Source organism: Penicillium cosmopolitanum (genome assembly GCF_028827165.1).
Source record: "Penicillium cosmopolitanum strain IBT 29677 chromosome Unknown utg000008l:1.0-4398992.0:1.0-4402845.0, whole genome shotgun sequence".
NCBI classification, from domain to species: domain Eukaryota; kingdom Fungi; phylum Ascomycota; class Eurotiomycetes; order Eurotiales; family Aspergillaceae; genus Penicillium; species Penicillium cosmopolitanum.
The window spans coordinates 3,282,322-3,297,800 of NW_026622678.1; the positions used below are offsets into that span (position 1 = coordinate 3,282,322).

The following is a 15,479-nucleotide window of genomic DNA, read 5'->3' on the forward strand; positions in this document are numbered from 1 at the left end:
GACTGCTGCGGGCAAGCTGTGGTGTGGTTAGTACCACACCCGGCATTACACTACTGACTTCCCTTCCCGCTTCTTTGCTTGTTTTCTCCTCCATCCGGCAACTCCCCCTGCACTCCCCCTGCACGCAAGGGGAGAATCCGGACATTTCATTTGTTTCTGGGTATTGGCATTGGCCCTTGTCCAGTCAAGATGGTCGCTCCTTTGTTCCGCGAGGCCTGGGGTCTCGTTCTCGCCCTGCTTCGCGCCCTGTCTGGTGATTTTGATTTCGGCTCTTCTTCTACTCTCCGTTCTTCCTTTATTACCTGGCTATGCTGCCGTTTTCAATCCCTCAAATCTGCAATTGACTTCGTCATGGAGCTCTTCTATCTCTTCTTTTGTCTGTCTTTGACTGTCGCTCAATCCCCCGTCGTCAACCTAGACTATGCCAGCTACCAAGGACGCTCCTTGCCAAACGGAGTTTCCCAGTGGTTAGGAATGCGCTTCGCCGCTCCTCCCGTTGGAGATTTGCGTTTTGCTGCTCCTCAAGATCCGAGGACTCAGCAAGGGGTTCAGAACGCAACCAACGTATGTTTGAACGACACTGTCTACGCAGTCTATAGAATCAAACGACTCTTTATACTGACCTAAGCTAACCTTTCGTTGTTGCTTATAGCATGGAAATCTCTGCATCCCTGTCGCAGGCAGTCTAAACACCCCAATTGCAAAACAAAGATCCGAAGATTGTCTCTTTTTAGATGTTTATGCGCCCACAAATTCAATCAGGGCAAGCACCAACAGACTGCCGGTATACTTCTTCATTCAAGGTGGAGGCTTTGCCGACCTCTCCAATGCAAACTATAATGGATCGGGCTTGGTTCAAGCCTCCGGTCGAAACATGATTGTGGTCACATTCAATTATCGCGTGGGTCCTTACGGCTTTCTCGCCGGTGATGAAGTGGAGAGCGGAGGTAGTCTCAACAATGGTCTGAAAGATCAAATTAAAGCTCTGCGGTGGGTCAAAAAGTATATCAGCAATGTAAGATCGACAACACAGCTTTCCAACCACCTTCCACGCTTGCCTTACTTACTAACTTGACTCAATTAGTTCGGAGGAGACCCAAACCGCATCGTCATCGGCGGCGACAGTGCCGGCGGCGCATCCGTAACCCTCCTCCTATCCGCCTACGGCGGTCGAAACGACGGCCTCTTCATCGGCGCAGCAGCCGAATCCCAAAGTTTCGGAACAATGCTCAATATCTCCGAAAGCCAATTCGCCTACGACAGACTAGTAACCCGAACAGGATGTGCCTCCGCAGACGACACCCTCGCCTGCCTCCGCAGTCTAGACATAACGACTCTACAAAATCAAAACATCGGCACCCCACTACCCGGCCGCACAAATAAACCCTTATACCTCTACAGTCCAACCATAGATGGCGACCTAGTCCAAGACCACACACTCACTCTCTTCCGCAAAGGAAAATTCATCAAAGTCCCCGTTATTTTCGGCGACGACACGAACGAAGGAACAATCTTTGTTCCGAAAAGTACTTCCTCCCTCGCTGCGGCGGATACTTTCATCAAGGACCAATTCCCCAGTATATCCGCGTCCCAAATGTCAAGGGTAAATAGTATATACCTCACACCCAACCAAACAAAAATCTACCCCGGTTCATCAGCCTACTGGCCACCAACATCCACCGCATACGGAGAAATCCGCTACATATGCCCAGGCATCGAGATGAGTTCGATCTACGCAGCCGCAGGCGTCAAGAGCTGGAATTACCATTTCGCCGTCCAAGACCCGCACTACGAATCCATTGGTGAAGGGACAACACATACCGTCGAGGTAAATGCAATCTGGGGACCCGATTATGTGAGTGGTGTTCCGCCGGATTCGTATTATACGACGAATGCGCCTATTGTCCCGCTTATGCAGGGCTATTGGACGAGTTTTGTGCGCGATTTGAATCCGAATACGTTTCGGGTGGCGGGGAGTCCCGAGTGGGGCACTTGGGGGGATTATAGGAGGATTTTTATTAGGACTAATCAGACTGCTATGGAGAGTGTTCCTGCGGAGCAGAGGGAGAGGTGTAAGTATTTGGCTAGTATTGGGGTGGATTTGAGGCAGTGATTTAAGGGCCCTAGGGCTGTGGGTGGGATGGGATTGTTGATCTGATCAGTACTATATACGATTTGTGCATATCTTAGTCAGATACCCTTGTTAGCTGAAGTTCTGCTGGGTCATGAGAAATACATTGACTGGTTTTATATACATTTGAAGTAGGTTATCAATATTTGCAAAAGACTCGGAGGGTGTTTGAAGTATAGAAGCAACATATACTACAACCACAACTTGAAGGTACTAGGAGGACCACGCTACAAACACTGTTGGTATTTAAGGCTAGAGCGTGAGATGGATAGATGGTTCATTTAACACTCAATAGCTATAGCACTAGTATATAGTTATTAAATACCATAGGATTAATGTATCTTGACTAAAATAGAGTTGTGACAATGGTATTAGGTTTCGGCGATCTTTAATGTGGCAAAACTGCCTGCTTGGCCGTTTCTGCCCTCATTCTCCGTTCAACATAAAGACGACCATCGACTCAACGCGCTCCGAAGTCGAAGGAACTATCGCCATTTGATGTCACAAGCATGATCGCTACCTCTTCAGACACCCCGCCGACAGGGCCAGAGGGGATCGAATTGCAGATGCCGATTCGTCGGCTGGACGATCGACGGGTACTTTTCTCAACCCATTTCTCTATACCGCGGGTTTCTTTTTTTGCGACTCCGGTTGAGAAAGGTGCACTTTCTCGGATTTTTGCGGCTGTAAGCCCCGAGGCGAAACACGGGCAGTATTATGGGCCTATCGGTAAGGTCGAATCAGGCTCTGGGCTTGCTCAGGGTCGTGATCTTCAAGAAAAGTTGTTCGGTGGCCAGGGCGAACTTGCAGGACATGATGTCGAGAATATTTTGTAGGATTCTATTTGCTTTTGCAATCAGTTTGTTCTAGTATTTATGTTTTATTGTTTTATCTATTTGGCCACGGTTAAACTTTGAAACGGACCGCGATTTTTAGCATTTGAACTCTATCAGCCCTTGCTTTACCAGAATAGGTCTGGGAATGATAAATTATATTTCTAATGCGTTATTCGGCAAAACTGTATAGATGGTCGGTGGATAGTTGAAATCTCTCATAAAAGTCACTCGTTCTTATTGCGGCTATCATCTTCTCCGTCTCCGCCCCGTCCATCGGATCAAAGTCTCCATCCGTTACGTGCCAATCGGCGATGCATTCCTTTGCTAATAATCGATTCTAGGAAGCAGTGTTGGAAGTCAACATTTGCCGATGAAAGCACTTGAATCATCATTGAAGATGCTGCCAGATCTTTCTGACATCGAACGGAGGTGATGTATGTCTCTCGGTCTTTCAGGAGAGTAGAGCATGCCGACATGTCGATGTTCTGGAGTTGAAGGAAACGGGGGAAGCAGGCTGCCTGTTGGAAAGGTACCCTCGATGAAAACCCCCAATCGATTATACTTCAATGGTAAGTACCTTGAAGTCGACCTGCGAAGATCGTTACTTACCTACCCTGACCCTGTGACATTGTAATATGCATCTATGATAATGTTTTGTGGTGATAAATCACCGTGGGCAATGGCGAAAGGTGCTTCATCTAGATCAAGCAAAAGAACATCGGAAAGAATCTTCATCTGCTCAGAGCAATCCTGATATGTGATTTCTGGAAGAAGACCCTCGCGAACCCGACGGGTCTTGTTTTGAATTATCCGGGTAAAATGCTTTAGAGAAGAACCCCCTGGACTTATAAGCAGGGTTCAATTTAAACGAGGTATTCAACATACGAGCCTGCTTGCTACATTCAATCAGTGATGTGTGCATCTTCGCAACTTGATCCAAGATTTTATTTCGAAGAGCTTGCGTCGGAAAGCTATCGGACATATAAGCTGACTACCGGAATCCATGTCAATGCGATAAAGGGGTATTTGATGGCATTGTCGAACGTCAGACTGCAGCCCCGAAGCCTTGCGGCCCATGAGAACCCTTTCAATTCGAACTCCTGGAGAATTCGAGCTTCGGACTCAAGAAGCTGTATAACAATGTCCTGGGAATCATGACGGACAAAAAGAGGTACTCTTATTGCCCGGCTCTCGCCATCCATGAACGTTACCCTGAATACGCGACATTGACCACCGTCAAAATACTGATGCATGGTAGGGATTTGCCCATCGTTCCGGAGATCAGATTTGGCGATAGGAATGTTGCTCTCGTAGAAAGACTGTTGCTGCATGATTGAAAAGTGAATTTAGTGAGCCCGAAATGTTGTGACCCTCAAGCAATTTCTTGGTCGGAGCATCTGAGGATAATCGCTTGGTGACCGCTTTGTTATGCGGGCCGGCTCAGCCGCACCAACTTGAACTTGAATCTAAACCGTCCCGAGCCAGGGATAATCGTCAGACTAAGCTACGTAGTACGTAAATATACTGCAAGATTTCCAAATGTATACACAATTGCGATTGTGGCGACAGCTTTATGCTTCATATAATGGATTTTCTTTTTCATAAAAACAATATACATATTTGTATCTCTTATCATAAATTTCTCTATGTACAATAACAGAGTTCTGGGTCTTTTCGACTGCTACTATTCTTGATGATATCAAGTCCAACTAATTACTTTCGATCCCAAAAAGCTATTTTGGAATATAAACGGTCAAAAATCAGTTCAATCACATAGTCTATCTACCTCCAAGAATCAATCCTGTTCTAGAGATCATCGCACTGCTATAATTTGTCATTCGTGCAGTTCAAAGGTGGGTCAGTGTGGGTTGTTCATTTAGCCCGCAACTCGGAATCGTCACCAACAACAGTTAGTACTTAGGTTGATGGGTCTGCTATAGATAGGCTGATGCATTCGCAGAACTTAAATCATTCTAACTGTTTCTGCAACCTATACGCCAATTGTTGTCCTGTTCTTCCCTTTCATTTGCCTATCCAGGTTGCCTTTACTTCTCGCCATATCATCATGTCCTAGGTTAAAGTCTCCGAATCCCGATGGGAACGCCCAGCAAACGGAATGGAGAGTTTTTTTTTATCTCCATAGAAAACCTCACAGCCTCGCTTTTTGAGGGTCGTCATCAATACACGATCAATTCCCGGTTGAAGGTTGACTACGAGCTTCCGCTGTCTCAGAAGGAGAAGACTTTGCGACATGCCTGGAAACAGCTTAGATATCTGCAACCGCAGGTCACAGCAACAGTTGAGGGTGTGAAAAAGATCTATGAGATTCCCGACAATTTGGCTCTAGAAAGCTGGCTCGAGAAAACATTTATCATTTCCAATGCCGGCGATGCTGAAGAATTGAGTCGCGATGTATCTCCTATTCTCCAGGCAACTCTCTACTATCTGCCCCGATCATCCGAGCTCGTAATCCGAGCTCCTCATTCAGTCATTGATGCCTTGGGGATGATAATGCTGTGGTATAGTTACCTCACTGCCCTGACTTCTCCGTGCGAAATAACATTTGGCGACGAAGTGACTCGCCTGCCCGACTCGCTGGAGACCCTACTTGGCCACCCTGAGCCGCCTCGGACAGAAATGATGGCCAGGGCACAGGAAATAATCAATACTTTCGTCACAACGCCAGGCGTTGGGCCTAAGAATGAGGTGGGCAAGGTGCTACCCGGTCCTACCCAAAGGCGCGAGCTGGCATTTTCTGTGGACTCCACGCAAGCTATCATTCAAGCCTGCAAGAACAATGGGTATAGTGTCACTGCTGCCGTCCATGCAGTCTTCATTCAAACGCTCGTGAAACACGCATATCCTGCCGGTGATCAGTCCAAATATGTCACTGCAACCAATTACAACCTCCGCGATATTCTACCCGAACCTTACAGCTCGAGCGACTATGCTGCCGCCTTGTTTTACACGCCTTGGACCTTCAGCCTTGATCCGCCAGAGACTTTCAGTGAGACGGTTCGAGCGCTAGATAGTGCCTAAAAAACCGCTTTGAACCCTGAGAATGTTGAATTGAGTGGTTCTATAACTCGAGCCCACTATGAAAAGATGCAGGACCCAGAAGTTCTCGCTGGCCCGGTTCCTCGCGATGCTCAGGTCAGCAGTCTGGGAGTTCTTGAGCGTCATATACAGCACTCGTATGGTGCTGGTGATGGCAATGTTGTCATCCGTGATTTCAAATTCGGCATCGAGGTCGTGGTAGGCTATAGCATGTTTTTCTTCACCTTCCGGGACCAACTTCGATTAATCTATAGCTTCAATGAGGCATCTGGTGACCCTGAAAATATTCAGACTTATCTTGAGGATATGCAAAACACCTTGGAAGATAAGTTACGGGCGCAGTAGGGTCAATCTTACCCGGTACACAACCAAGCACACTCAATTCACCACCGAACAAGGACTTATGAAGAACGGTTTCTTATCGGAAGTTTTAGGACTTTTTGACCGCTCTTGGGTGAGCTTTATTATATATTCTTTTTGTCTACCTTTGTAAACGGGCAAAAATTTCTACTAAATAGAATCCCAAGCCCTCATTCGGCAACTTCTATTTTGCTTATTGACCTCAGGCAGCCTTCGGGACGGTTAGGTAAAATAGCCCTATATACAACCATTGAACACCCTTCGCTTATGGAGCGCCGTAGCTCGGCTCCTACTAGCGAGATCTAGATTGGATTGAGATCTACAAAAAGAAAGGTCTATTTCGCGTACTTTCATTTTTCAGAGGCGATTGGGATATATATTGCAGCGTAGTCTCCACAAGCACTAGTATACTGTACACTACCCCACTAGCATCGCCGAACTATCTGTCCAACTTCAAGTTCAAGTTGCACCTATACTAGTCCAAAAGCATAGCCCCAACCACGCCATATCAAAGTCAATCTTAAGAGCGAATAACAATATCAGTTAGATAATATTGTGTCCTGTAGAAATTCGTGGTAATTGCTGGTATGATGCGTCTGGGATGTCACATTGCACAGTTTGGGGCTGATTAGGCAGCACCCAATTCAAGATATCTTTTTTCCAAATGGATAAGAATATAGACCTAGTAGTATCTCGTATATTTATGATTACCTCATAAAAAAGCCAATGTTGCAGCCGGATTTATCCATGCCATTATCGATCGTAGTATTCCAGGTTAGTTAGAATGACGACATAGTGGATATATCTTTAGCACTGCTGCACCGGATTTATTATGTACAAGTAGTTCGTTCGGCAAACAACATGCAGAAATATGATATGTAGCATTGAATTGCTATCGCGTATGCGTTATCATGCTAGTAATCTATTATGCAAAACGAATCTGAGATGCGTCGGTAGTTGCCTATCGGAAGATGCGGGGAATCCCACCTCAAGTTTGACCTCTCTACTTCATACATTCACTCTACTCGGTACTCCGAATCTACCTCCAGATCACAAATTACAACCCAACTGAATTCCACACAGTTCAGTTTGCCTCTTTACAAGTCCATTGAAGCTATCGATTTTCCCTCGCCAGGCAATTCCCTGGTGTTTGAGCATCCCTGAACGCACCCCACCCAAACCAACCAGTCAGCCAGTCCGCCTCATGCATCAATTAGCGCTGCCGATCTTTCCCCTCACTCAATAATGGATCGGGGCAATCAAAACTCTTGATCCTCTGCAGTGCCTCCTGGAGCCTTGCCAAGCCTCTCCAGGCTGTCATGATTGATTGAGACCCTCGTATGAGGGAGGTGGATGTGACCCTGGCCCGGAGCTCCTGCGGAGATGGCTGGTGTCCCCACGATATGCAGCCGTTGAGCCTGTCCACAAGCGTTCTCGTTGGCTCATGCCCATCGACTCCTCTTATCCTCCTTCTACTTCAGGGGGAATGATGACTGGCGATCACGACTCGCCCCGGGGCGGCTATCTCCGGTACAGCATCCTGGTCCCTGGTTCTCTGACTGGATATGCCGTGCCATGGCATACGATCTAAACAATGTAGCCTGAGCGAGCTGTCCCCTCATTTGGGGTAGATTCTTTAAGTAGCAGTCGGCAGCCCCTGGCCCACAAACAAAGCGTTTTCCTCCACTTTCGACGCTGCTCTTCACTTCTTCATTGCAACGTGGAGACAGAGATACAGACACACCATGCGCATCAACACGTGGATCCCGTTCCTGGTGCCCGTCGCGGCAGCCAGCTTCATCCCCTTTGGCACCGAGTTCGCCCGTCGACAACTTCCCAACGAGCCTACGGGTGTAAAGACAATTAAAACGGCCAACAATGTTACGATTCGCTACAAGGAGCCTGGGAAGGAAGGTGTTTGTGAAACAACGCCCGGTGTGAAATCATATGCAGGTTATGTGGACTTGTCGCCGACAGAACATACATTCTTCTGGTTCTTCGAGGCGCGCCACGATCCGGAGAACGCGCCAATCACGCTGTGGCTTAATGGTGGTCCGGGCAGTGATTCGCTGATTGGCTTGTTTGAAGGTGAGACGATCGATCTGACAGTTGAGGATTTGCTTTTTTCAACTGTATGGAGTGAACTCTACTGACGAATCGTGTTTTAGAATTGGGCCCTTGTCATGTTAATGAGAAGTTTGAGACTTATGTTAATCCCCACTCGTGGAGTGAGGTTTCAAATATGCTCTTTATCTCGCAGCCTCTTGGCACCGGTTCGTAATGACTTTGTGCTCTGATAATGTGACATATCACTGACCTTGATGATTCAGGATTCTCATATGCCGAGAAGGAGGCAGGTTCCCTGAACCAATTCACAGGTGCCTTCCAGGGTGAAGATGTCGCCGGTGTTCAGGGTCGCTACCCTGTTATTAATGCTACTATGATTGGTATGTTAGCTTTGCTTACTTGCGTTGGAGGAACTTAGCTAATTGCGGTCAAGACACAACCAACCTCGCTGCCGAAGCCACCTGGGAAGTCTTGCAGGGATTCCTTGGCGGACTGCCAAAGATGGACTCGAAGATCAAATCGAAGAGCTTCAATTTGTGGACCGAGAGTTATGGAGGGTAAGCAGTTCCGAAGATGGGATCTTTTTCCCTTTGTTTCAATACCTGATGCTAATAATTAAAATAGACACTATGGCCCAGCTGTGAGTATCAACTAATCATCAAAACGAAATGCCGACAATGTCACTAACAAGCAAAGTTCTTTGACCACTTCTATGAGCAAAACCAGAAGATCGCCAATGGCTCTGTGGACGGCATTGAGCTGGAATTCAACACACTTGGAATCATCAACGGAATCATTGATGAATCTATCCAAGCTCCCCATTACCCCGAATTTGCTGTTCACAACACCTACGGCATCAAAGCGGTAAGTTCATCATCCTTTTTTTCGTTCCTAGATTCCATGGCTACATACTAATACGAGCTAAATAGGTCAACGAAACTGTCTACAACTATATGAAGTTCGCAAACGAAATGCCCAACGGATGCCAGGACATGATCCAGAACTGCAAATCCACCAACCGAACCTCATTGACAGACTACGCAATCTGCACAGAAGCCGGCAACATGTGTCGTGACAACGTCGGTACGTCGAAATTCCTATATACCTCCCCCCCCCCCTTCCTCCTCTATACATCCAAATCACAAACAACCCACTAATCCACCCCCACAGAAGGTCCATACTACGTCTTCAGCGGCCGAGGAACCTACGACATCCGCCACCCATCCCAAGACCCAACCCCACCAAGCTACTACGAAAAATACCTCGCCAAAGACAGCGTAATGAACGCCCTAGGCGTAGACCTAAACTACACATCCTCCAATTCCGAAATCTACTACGCCTTCCAACAAACCGGCGACTTCGTCTGGCCCAACTTCATCGAAGACCTAGAAGATATCCTCTCCCGACCCGTCCGCGTGGCCCTAATCTACGGCGACGCAGATTACATCTGTAACTGGTTCGGCGGTGAGGCTGTCTCCCTGGCTACAAATTACACGCATAGCAAGCAGTTCCGCGCTGCGGGGTACGCACCCTTCCTGGTCGATGGGAAGGAGTATGGTGAGACGCGCGAGTATGGGAATTTCTCGTTTACGAGGGTTTATGAGGCTGGTCATGAGGTTCCCTACTACCAGCCTGAGGCTTCGCTGCAGCTTTTTAATCGCACGCTTAATGGGTGGGAGTTGCCGAAGGGTGAGAAGAAGGTTAAGCCGGATTTTGGGTCGAGTGGGCCTAAGTCTGCGACGCATACGCAGGCTTCTGTTGCGTTGCCTACTTCTACGGGGGCGGTTGGTTCTGCTCGGGCTGTTCCGTGGATGTGAGGAGCTGGCAACTTCAAAACTTGAAGCGGTGTAGTGGTAGTGGTGTGTCAGTGCATATATATATGGCTGCATGGAGGATTTATATGGAGTAGATTTGTATAAAGCTCCAGGGCTACTCCTACTGCTTCTCTCATCTGAATGCTCAAGTAAATACAAATCAATATTATTTCACTTGAATCTAATCTGTTCAGATTATTCATAGTAGGGTAGGTAGGTATGGATCGTCTATCCGGGTTTCATATCGCACAACAATTCCACGAGTCCCACACCCACGGTGTGCAGACACGGACCTAGACCTAGAACATGAAAGGACGCGCCTCGTAAATGCATATGTTCGTGGCAATCAAGCCAAGGAGTCGAACCCATCAAAGGTAAAAGAAAATGCAGGAAAGGAAAAAAAATAACAAAAGTGATGATACAGTACAACTGATTGATACCTTTTGCTGTGGTATACCGTATATATCAATATCAATAATCAATTGTTCACGTTCACGTTCACGCCTTATCCGAAGCATCTTCGTGTGCGCGAGGCTTCTCGGGGAGATTAATTCCCTCGCCGGTCTCACCGAGGATATCGGCGGCGGTTTCGTCGGAGAATTTCAGATCCTCTTCGACGTCGGTGCTATCCTTCACCTTGAAGAAGACCACAGGTGTTGCGACCAGCATACTGCCGAGGAGAAGACCCCAGCAAGAAGCGAATTCGGTCATGAAGGGAGTCTTGACGGCGTCCAGGCTAAGATATCATTAGTAAGGAAACATAACTCGGTCAATGCATATGAAGGAGGAAAACTTACCGCCACATTCCAGCTGCACCAGCAGATTGGATACCCTTGTAGAAACCGGCAAAGTTGGCCAGCTTGCGAGCGTTGTTGGAAAGGGAACCCATGTACCTGAAGAATCACAAATGAAGGTTAGCAGATAATCTTCAGAAAGCTAGCTAGCAAAGCAAAGCTCTCGCGGATGTTCCTTACCAGTAGGTGCAAGTCTGGAAAGCAGCATCATAAAACCCATAGAACATATACAAGAACATCGGCCCAATATATCCACTATCCGTGAAATCCATATCGGCCTTAACAGTCTCACGCGTATACCTCGTCTGAAAAGCATAACCACCACCCCAAATTCCCAGCGTAATAGCAAAAAGAATACCAAAATTAATCTTAGCACGCATCGGACGCGAAAAGCACTTCATATCAAGAAGTTGGCCAAAAACAAAAGCACCAACCATCTGCATCAACCAGTAAAGCAGACTGTTCAAGGCACGAGTGCGAACAGTGAAATAGGCCAAATTGACCGCGTTGAAGTGATAGCCGTAGAACCAGTTACTGGCCAAAAACATGGGGAATAGCCACACGATGTACGAGTCGCTGAGGAGCGTCTCCCATAGGCCGAGGAATTCGGATTTCCAGGTCGGATTCTTAATCACGATTACGCGGGAGCCGTCTCTGCGCTTGATATATTTGGAATCGGCTAGGGCCCAGCATAGTGCGAATCCTACGGCCATTAGGACGAGGAAGGCGATGTAGGTGCCATTATTCACGTTTCCAGCGGTGGAGTGCATGTTTTGACCGAGGGGGACCTGTAAAGGAGAAAAGGCAATTGGTGATTAGCTTAGTTCAATGCACCTCTCTCTCGCTCTCTCTCTCTCTCTCTGTCTCTTCTGCGACTTACCAAACTGCCAATAACACCACCCAAGTTGAAAATAACCCAGAAGATAGCAATATATTTGCCCTTCTCATGCTCCAACGGATAACTCATCATAACAGCACCCTGAGCGCACCACAGCAAACCAGCACAAACACCCAGCAAAGCACCAGCAAAGATCAAGAAGCCCGCATTCTGATTAATGTTGTACGAGAGCAAAGCGGCGACGTAGAGAAAGTAGCCAAAGCCACCAAGCGACAAGGTCAGGCGAAGACCAATCCGGTTGGCAATAGAACCGGCGAAGAATCCCACAACGGCAAAGGTACTATACAACGCGGTGTTGGCGTTGTTCACATCGGTCGCATTCACTTGGCCACCGCCACCGAGTCCACTGACCGCATTGTACATGCCGGGACAGAGGAAGCAGACGAATGAGACGAGATAGAGCTGTGTCTCTGGCGATGCGAACCAGGGTGCTTGCCATTTGCCAATTTTGAAAATTGGCTTGTACATCCAGTCTGGGCCGACGACGGCGTCGTCAACGGCGGGTTCGCCTTGGACGGAAGGCATGGTCTTTTCTTCCAATGATTGGGCGACCGGGGACTCTGTGGTCGCCGGTGCAGGCGGTTGCTGCTCCGGCTCGGGGGACATGATCTGGGGAAGAGCAGGTGCGAGTGGGTTTTGAGGAGTGTAGATCGGAGATTGGAGGAGATGATGGGGGGGGTCAGATCAACGATCTAGAAAAGGGGTGGCTCCAATGGGATTGCGATCGTTGGAATGGAATGGAATGCTTTCCCACGTGAAGATAACCAGGATCGTCAGGAAGGGAAGAATGAAGGAGGAAAAAGGCTGAGTTGAGCTGAGCGAGAAATTTATCAGAGCTGAATTCGGGGGGCCGACTTTTTTTTTTAGTTCTAAAAAAAAAGAGACTATATCCCGTGGACCTATAGTAGCCGAGGCTAGCTTATCGCGATGTTTCACAGATAACACAATCAGTACGGGGAGTACGGAGTATACCCTGACCGTGGGGTAAGGTAATTATAAGTAATGGAGACGAATGGCACGATAATGGGGAGAAAGTGGATTTATTACGATATTTTTTGCTCGTCATGTGGGCAGTGGGCAGTTGCGGGGATATCGATGATGGGGGGAATTTCTGGAGATTCTGGAGCCGCTGGAGACTCTGGAGAAGGATTGAACGAACCACAAAGAATAACCAAGGATGGGCAGTGATAACCAGTAACAAGCAGTGACATGCGATACCCGCTCTAAATGCGACCGAAAACAGAGTTGCATCCGCTTGCAACCACCACCAGATACCAAAGATACCAAAGATACCCTCCCGGTACTGAATTACATCCCCGCATGCGGTTAATACGGTAATGACAGTACACTCCACAGTGTGATCGCGGTAGACTGCAACTGTAGACTGTGGAGGGCTGCGTACAGCCAGTATTAGCCACACCCGTCACTACTGCAGAGTATAACTGCAGTGGTAGTAGTATATACTGCCAAGTACAAAGTATAATGACTAAAGTACTACTACTACCGAATTTGGTACCTACCACATCGGTATGCCGAACCCAATGTCCAATGTCACCTCGCAAACAATCAACCGTTACATCATTACTTCCTCCCCGGCGCGGCCAGATCTATTAACTTCTTGTTTTCCCCTGTTCCTGGTGCCTATTCCTAATTATCCATCGTCATTGACCTGGCCTGACCTGACCTGACCTGATCTGATCTTGACCTTGACCTCAACATCAACGTCAACATCACCATCACCATGCCGGGCAAGACCACCCCCGCTCCCCGCATCACCAAGTTCACCAACTGCCGCTTGGTACGCGGATCAAGCCTCATCGAACAAGACCTCTGGATCGACTCTCTCACCGGCAAAATCCTCAAAGACCAAGAAGCCTTCTACGAATTACATCTTTCCCCCGATGAAATCATCGATCTCGGCGGCCGCATTCTGGCCCCGGGTCTCATCGATGTTCAGCTGAATGGTGCCCAGGGCTTCGACTTCTCCGTTCCCTGTGATACAAAGGAGGAGTATGATGAAGGTCTGCGAATGGTTAACCGCGGCCTCGCACGCACTGGTGTTACCTCATACCTGCCTACCCTCGTTAGCTCGACCGCCGAGGTTTATCACAAGGTAGGTTTACTTCAACCTTTCAAACATCCCGAGAGGAACTCTCTCTCGTCCCAAAGCAAAGCAAAGCAGATCAGAGCACAGCAAAGCTAACATCCTACCCAGGTCCTACCGTCCCTAGGCCCAACAGCAAAAACCCACCAACCCACCGACGGCGCCGAATCCCTCGGCGCCCACGCCGAAGGACCCTTCATAAGCCCCGGCCGAAACGGCATCCACAAATCCGAAGTCCTCCGCGCAGCCCAAACCTTCGAAGACCTAATCACCTGTTACGGAAAGGACAATCTGGACTCATCCAGTCCAATCAAAATGATAACCGCCGCGCCAGAAGTAGGCAACATGATGTCTCAGATCCCCGAAATCGCAAAGAGAGACATAATCTACGCAATCGGCCACTCAGACGCAACATACGAACAAGCCGTAAGCGCAACCCACCAAGGCGCAACAATGATAACACACCTCTTCAACGCGATGCGACCATTCTACCACCGCAACCCGGGTATCTTTGGCCTTTTGGGCCAGAGCGAGCGTCGTCGTCCTTATTATGGCGTTATTGCTGATGGGATTCATTTACATCCTACCTCGATTAAAATCGCATACAATGCCCATCCTGAGGGACTTGTTCTTGTCACTGATGCCATGCGCCTGTGTGGATTGCCCGATGGTGTTTATGAATGGACAAACGGCGAACGAATCGTCAAAACGGGCGCGAGACTTACGCTTGAAGGATCGGATAAAATTGCCGGTAGTTCTGCGACGTTGATTGAGTGCGTTAATAATTTTCGACGGTGGTCAGGTGCGTCGACGGCGCAGGCTATTAATGCTGCTACGGCTGTTCCCGCGCGATTGTTGGGGATGCAGGGGGTTAAGGGGTCTTTGGATGCGGGGGCGGATGCGGATTTGGTTGTTTTGGGAGAGAGTGATGATGATTATTCGGGGAATACTTTGACGGTTGATCAGGTTTGGAAGTTTGGGGCTAAGATTTTTGATTCGGAGGTTAAGGGTGGTGGTGCTGTTGCTGTTTGAGGACGGCTGACTGAAGATTAGGGCTGGTGTGGGTGGTTTTGCTTTCGTCTGTTGTGTCTGCTTGTGCTTTTCTTGTTTCCTGTTGTCTTATTATCTCCTGCTTTGTTCTGCGTCTGCTTCTCATGATATCTACTGGTGGGCGAGGGTCTGGGCGTTTGAGGATGTTTTATCTTTTTTCCTTGCATCGATTCCTGCGGCAAGCATCTAACCTTACTACGCATTGTACACGCATCCCGAGCATCGCATCGAACCTTTATCTTTATCTTTACTTTTGATAGACTTGAAATTTATGCTAGATTCACTTGAAACTGATGATTTGCTATTCTTTGTAGTTCTTAATTTTGTATTGATCCAAAATTAGTATATATAGCGGGGCGGTATGTATC

The 15,479-nt window shown here is 48.0% G+C and overlaps 7 protein-coding genes across 7 annotated transcripts; 5 read left to right on the top strand and 2 right to left on the bottom strand.

Moving 5' to 3' along the window:
* Positions 1-189: 189 nt before the first annotated feature.
* Positions 190-2,113, top strand: N7509_007818 (uncharacterized protein; the record flags this gene model as incomplete). Its single annotated transcript, XM_056632455.1, has 3 exons — positions 190-564; positions 653-1,015; positions 1,085-2,113. 3 exons carry the CDS (start codon positions 190-192, stop codon positions 2,111-2,113), a joined length of 1,767 nt encoding a protein of 588 aa, XP_056488006.1.
* A 527-nt stretch (positions 2,114-2,640) lies between these two features.
* Positions 2,641-2,967, top strand: N7509_007819 (uncharacterized protein; the record flags this gene model as incomplete). The annotated part of the gene is made up of 1 exon (XM_056632456.1): positions 2,641-2,967. One exon carries the CDS (start codon positions 2,641-2,643, stop codon positions 2,965-2,967), a length of 327 nt encoding a protein of 108 aa, XP_056488007.1.
* Positions 2,968-3,938: 971 nt separating this feature from the next.
* N7509_007820 (uncharacterized protein) lies at positions 3,939-4,298 on the bottom strand (the record flags this gene model as incomplete). The annotated part of the gene is made up of 1 exon (XM_056632457.1): positions 3,939-4,298. One exon carries the CDS (start codon positions 4,296-4,298, stop codon positions 3,939-3,941), a length of 360 nt encoding a protein of 119 aa, XP_056488008.1.
* Positions 4,299-5,061: 763 nt separating this feature from the next.
* N7509_007821 (uncharacterized protein) lies at positions 5,062-6,369 on the top strand (the record flags this gene model as incomplete). The annotated part of the gene is made up of 2 exons (XM_056632458.1): positions 5,062-5,982; positions 6,079-6,369. 2 exons carry the CDS (start codon positions 5,062-5,064, stop codon positions 6,367-6,369), a joined length of 1,212 nt encoding a protein of 403 aa, XP_056488009.1.
* Positions 6,370-8,129: 1,760 nt separating this feature from the next.
* On the top strand, positions 8,130-10,268 carry N7509_007822 (S10 family peptidase; the record flags this gene model as incomplete). The annotated part of the gene is made up of 8 exons (XM_056632459.1): positions 8,130-8,472; positions 8,553-8,657; positions 8,715-8,831; positions 8,885-9,008; positions 9,076-9,091; positions 9,148-9,315; positions 9,381-9,534; positions 9,622-10,268. The coding sequence occupies 8 exons, from the start codon at positions 8,130-8,132 to the stop codon at positions 10,266-10,268; spliced, it is 1,674 nt and encodes a 557-aa protein (XP_056488010.1).
* A 495-nt stretch (positions 10,269-10,763) lies between these two features.
* N7509_007823 (unc-93 family MFS transporter) lies at positions 10,764-12,563 on the bottom strand (the record flags this gene model as incomplete). Its single annotated transcript, XM_056632460.1, has 4 exons — positions 10,764-11,001; positions 11,063-11,158; positions 11,240-11,847; positions 11,940-12,563. 4 exons carry the CDS (start codon positions 12,561-12,563, stop codon positions 10,764-10,766), a joined length of 1,566 nt encoding a protein of 521 aa, XP_056488011.1.
* A 1,135-nt stretch (positions 12,564-13,698) lies between these two features.
* On the top strand, positions 13,699-15,093 carry N7509_007824 (N-acetylglucosamine-6-phosphate deacetylase; the record flags this gene model as incomplete). The annotated part of the gene is made up of 2 exons (XM_056632461.1): positions 13,699-14,070; positions 14,173-15,093. 2 exons carry the CDS (start codon positions 13,699-13,701, stop codon positions 15,091-15,093), a joined length of 1,293 nt encoding a protein of 430 aa, XP_056488012.1.
* Between the last annotated feature and the right edge of the window lie 386 nt (positions 15,094-15,479).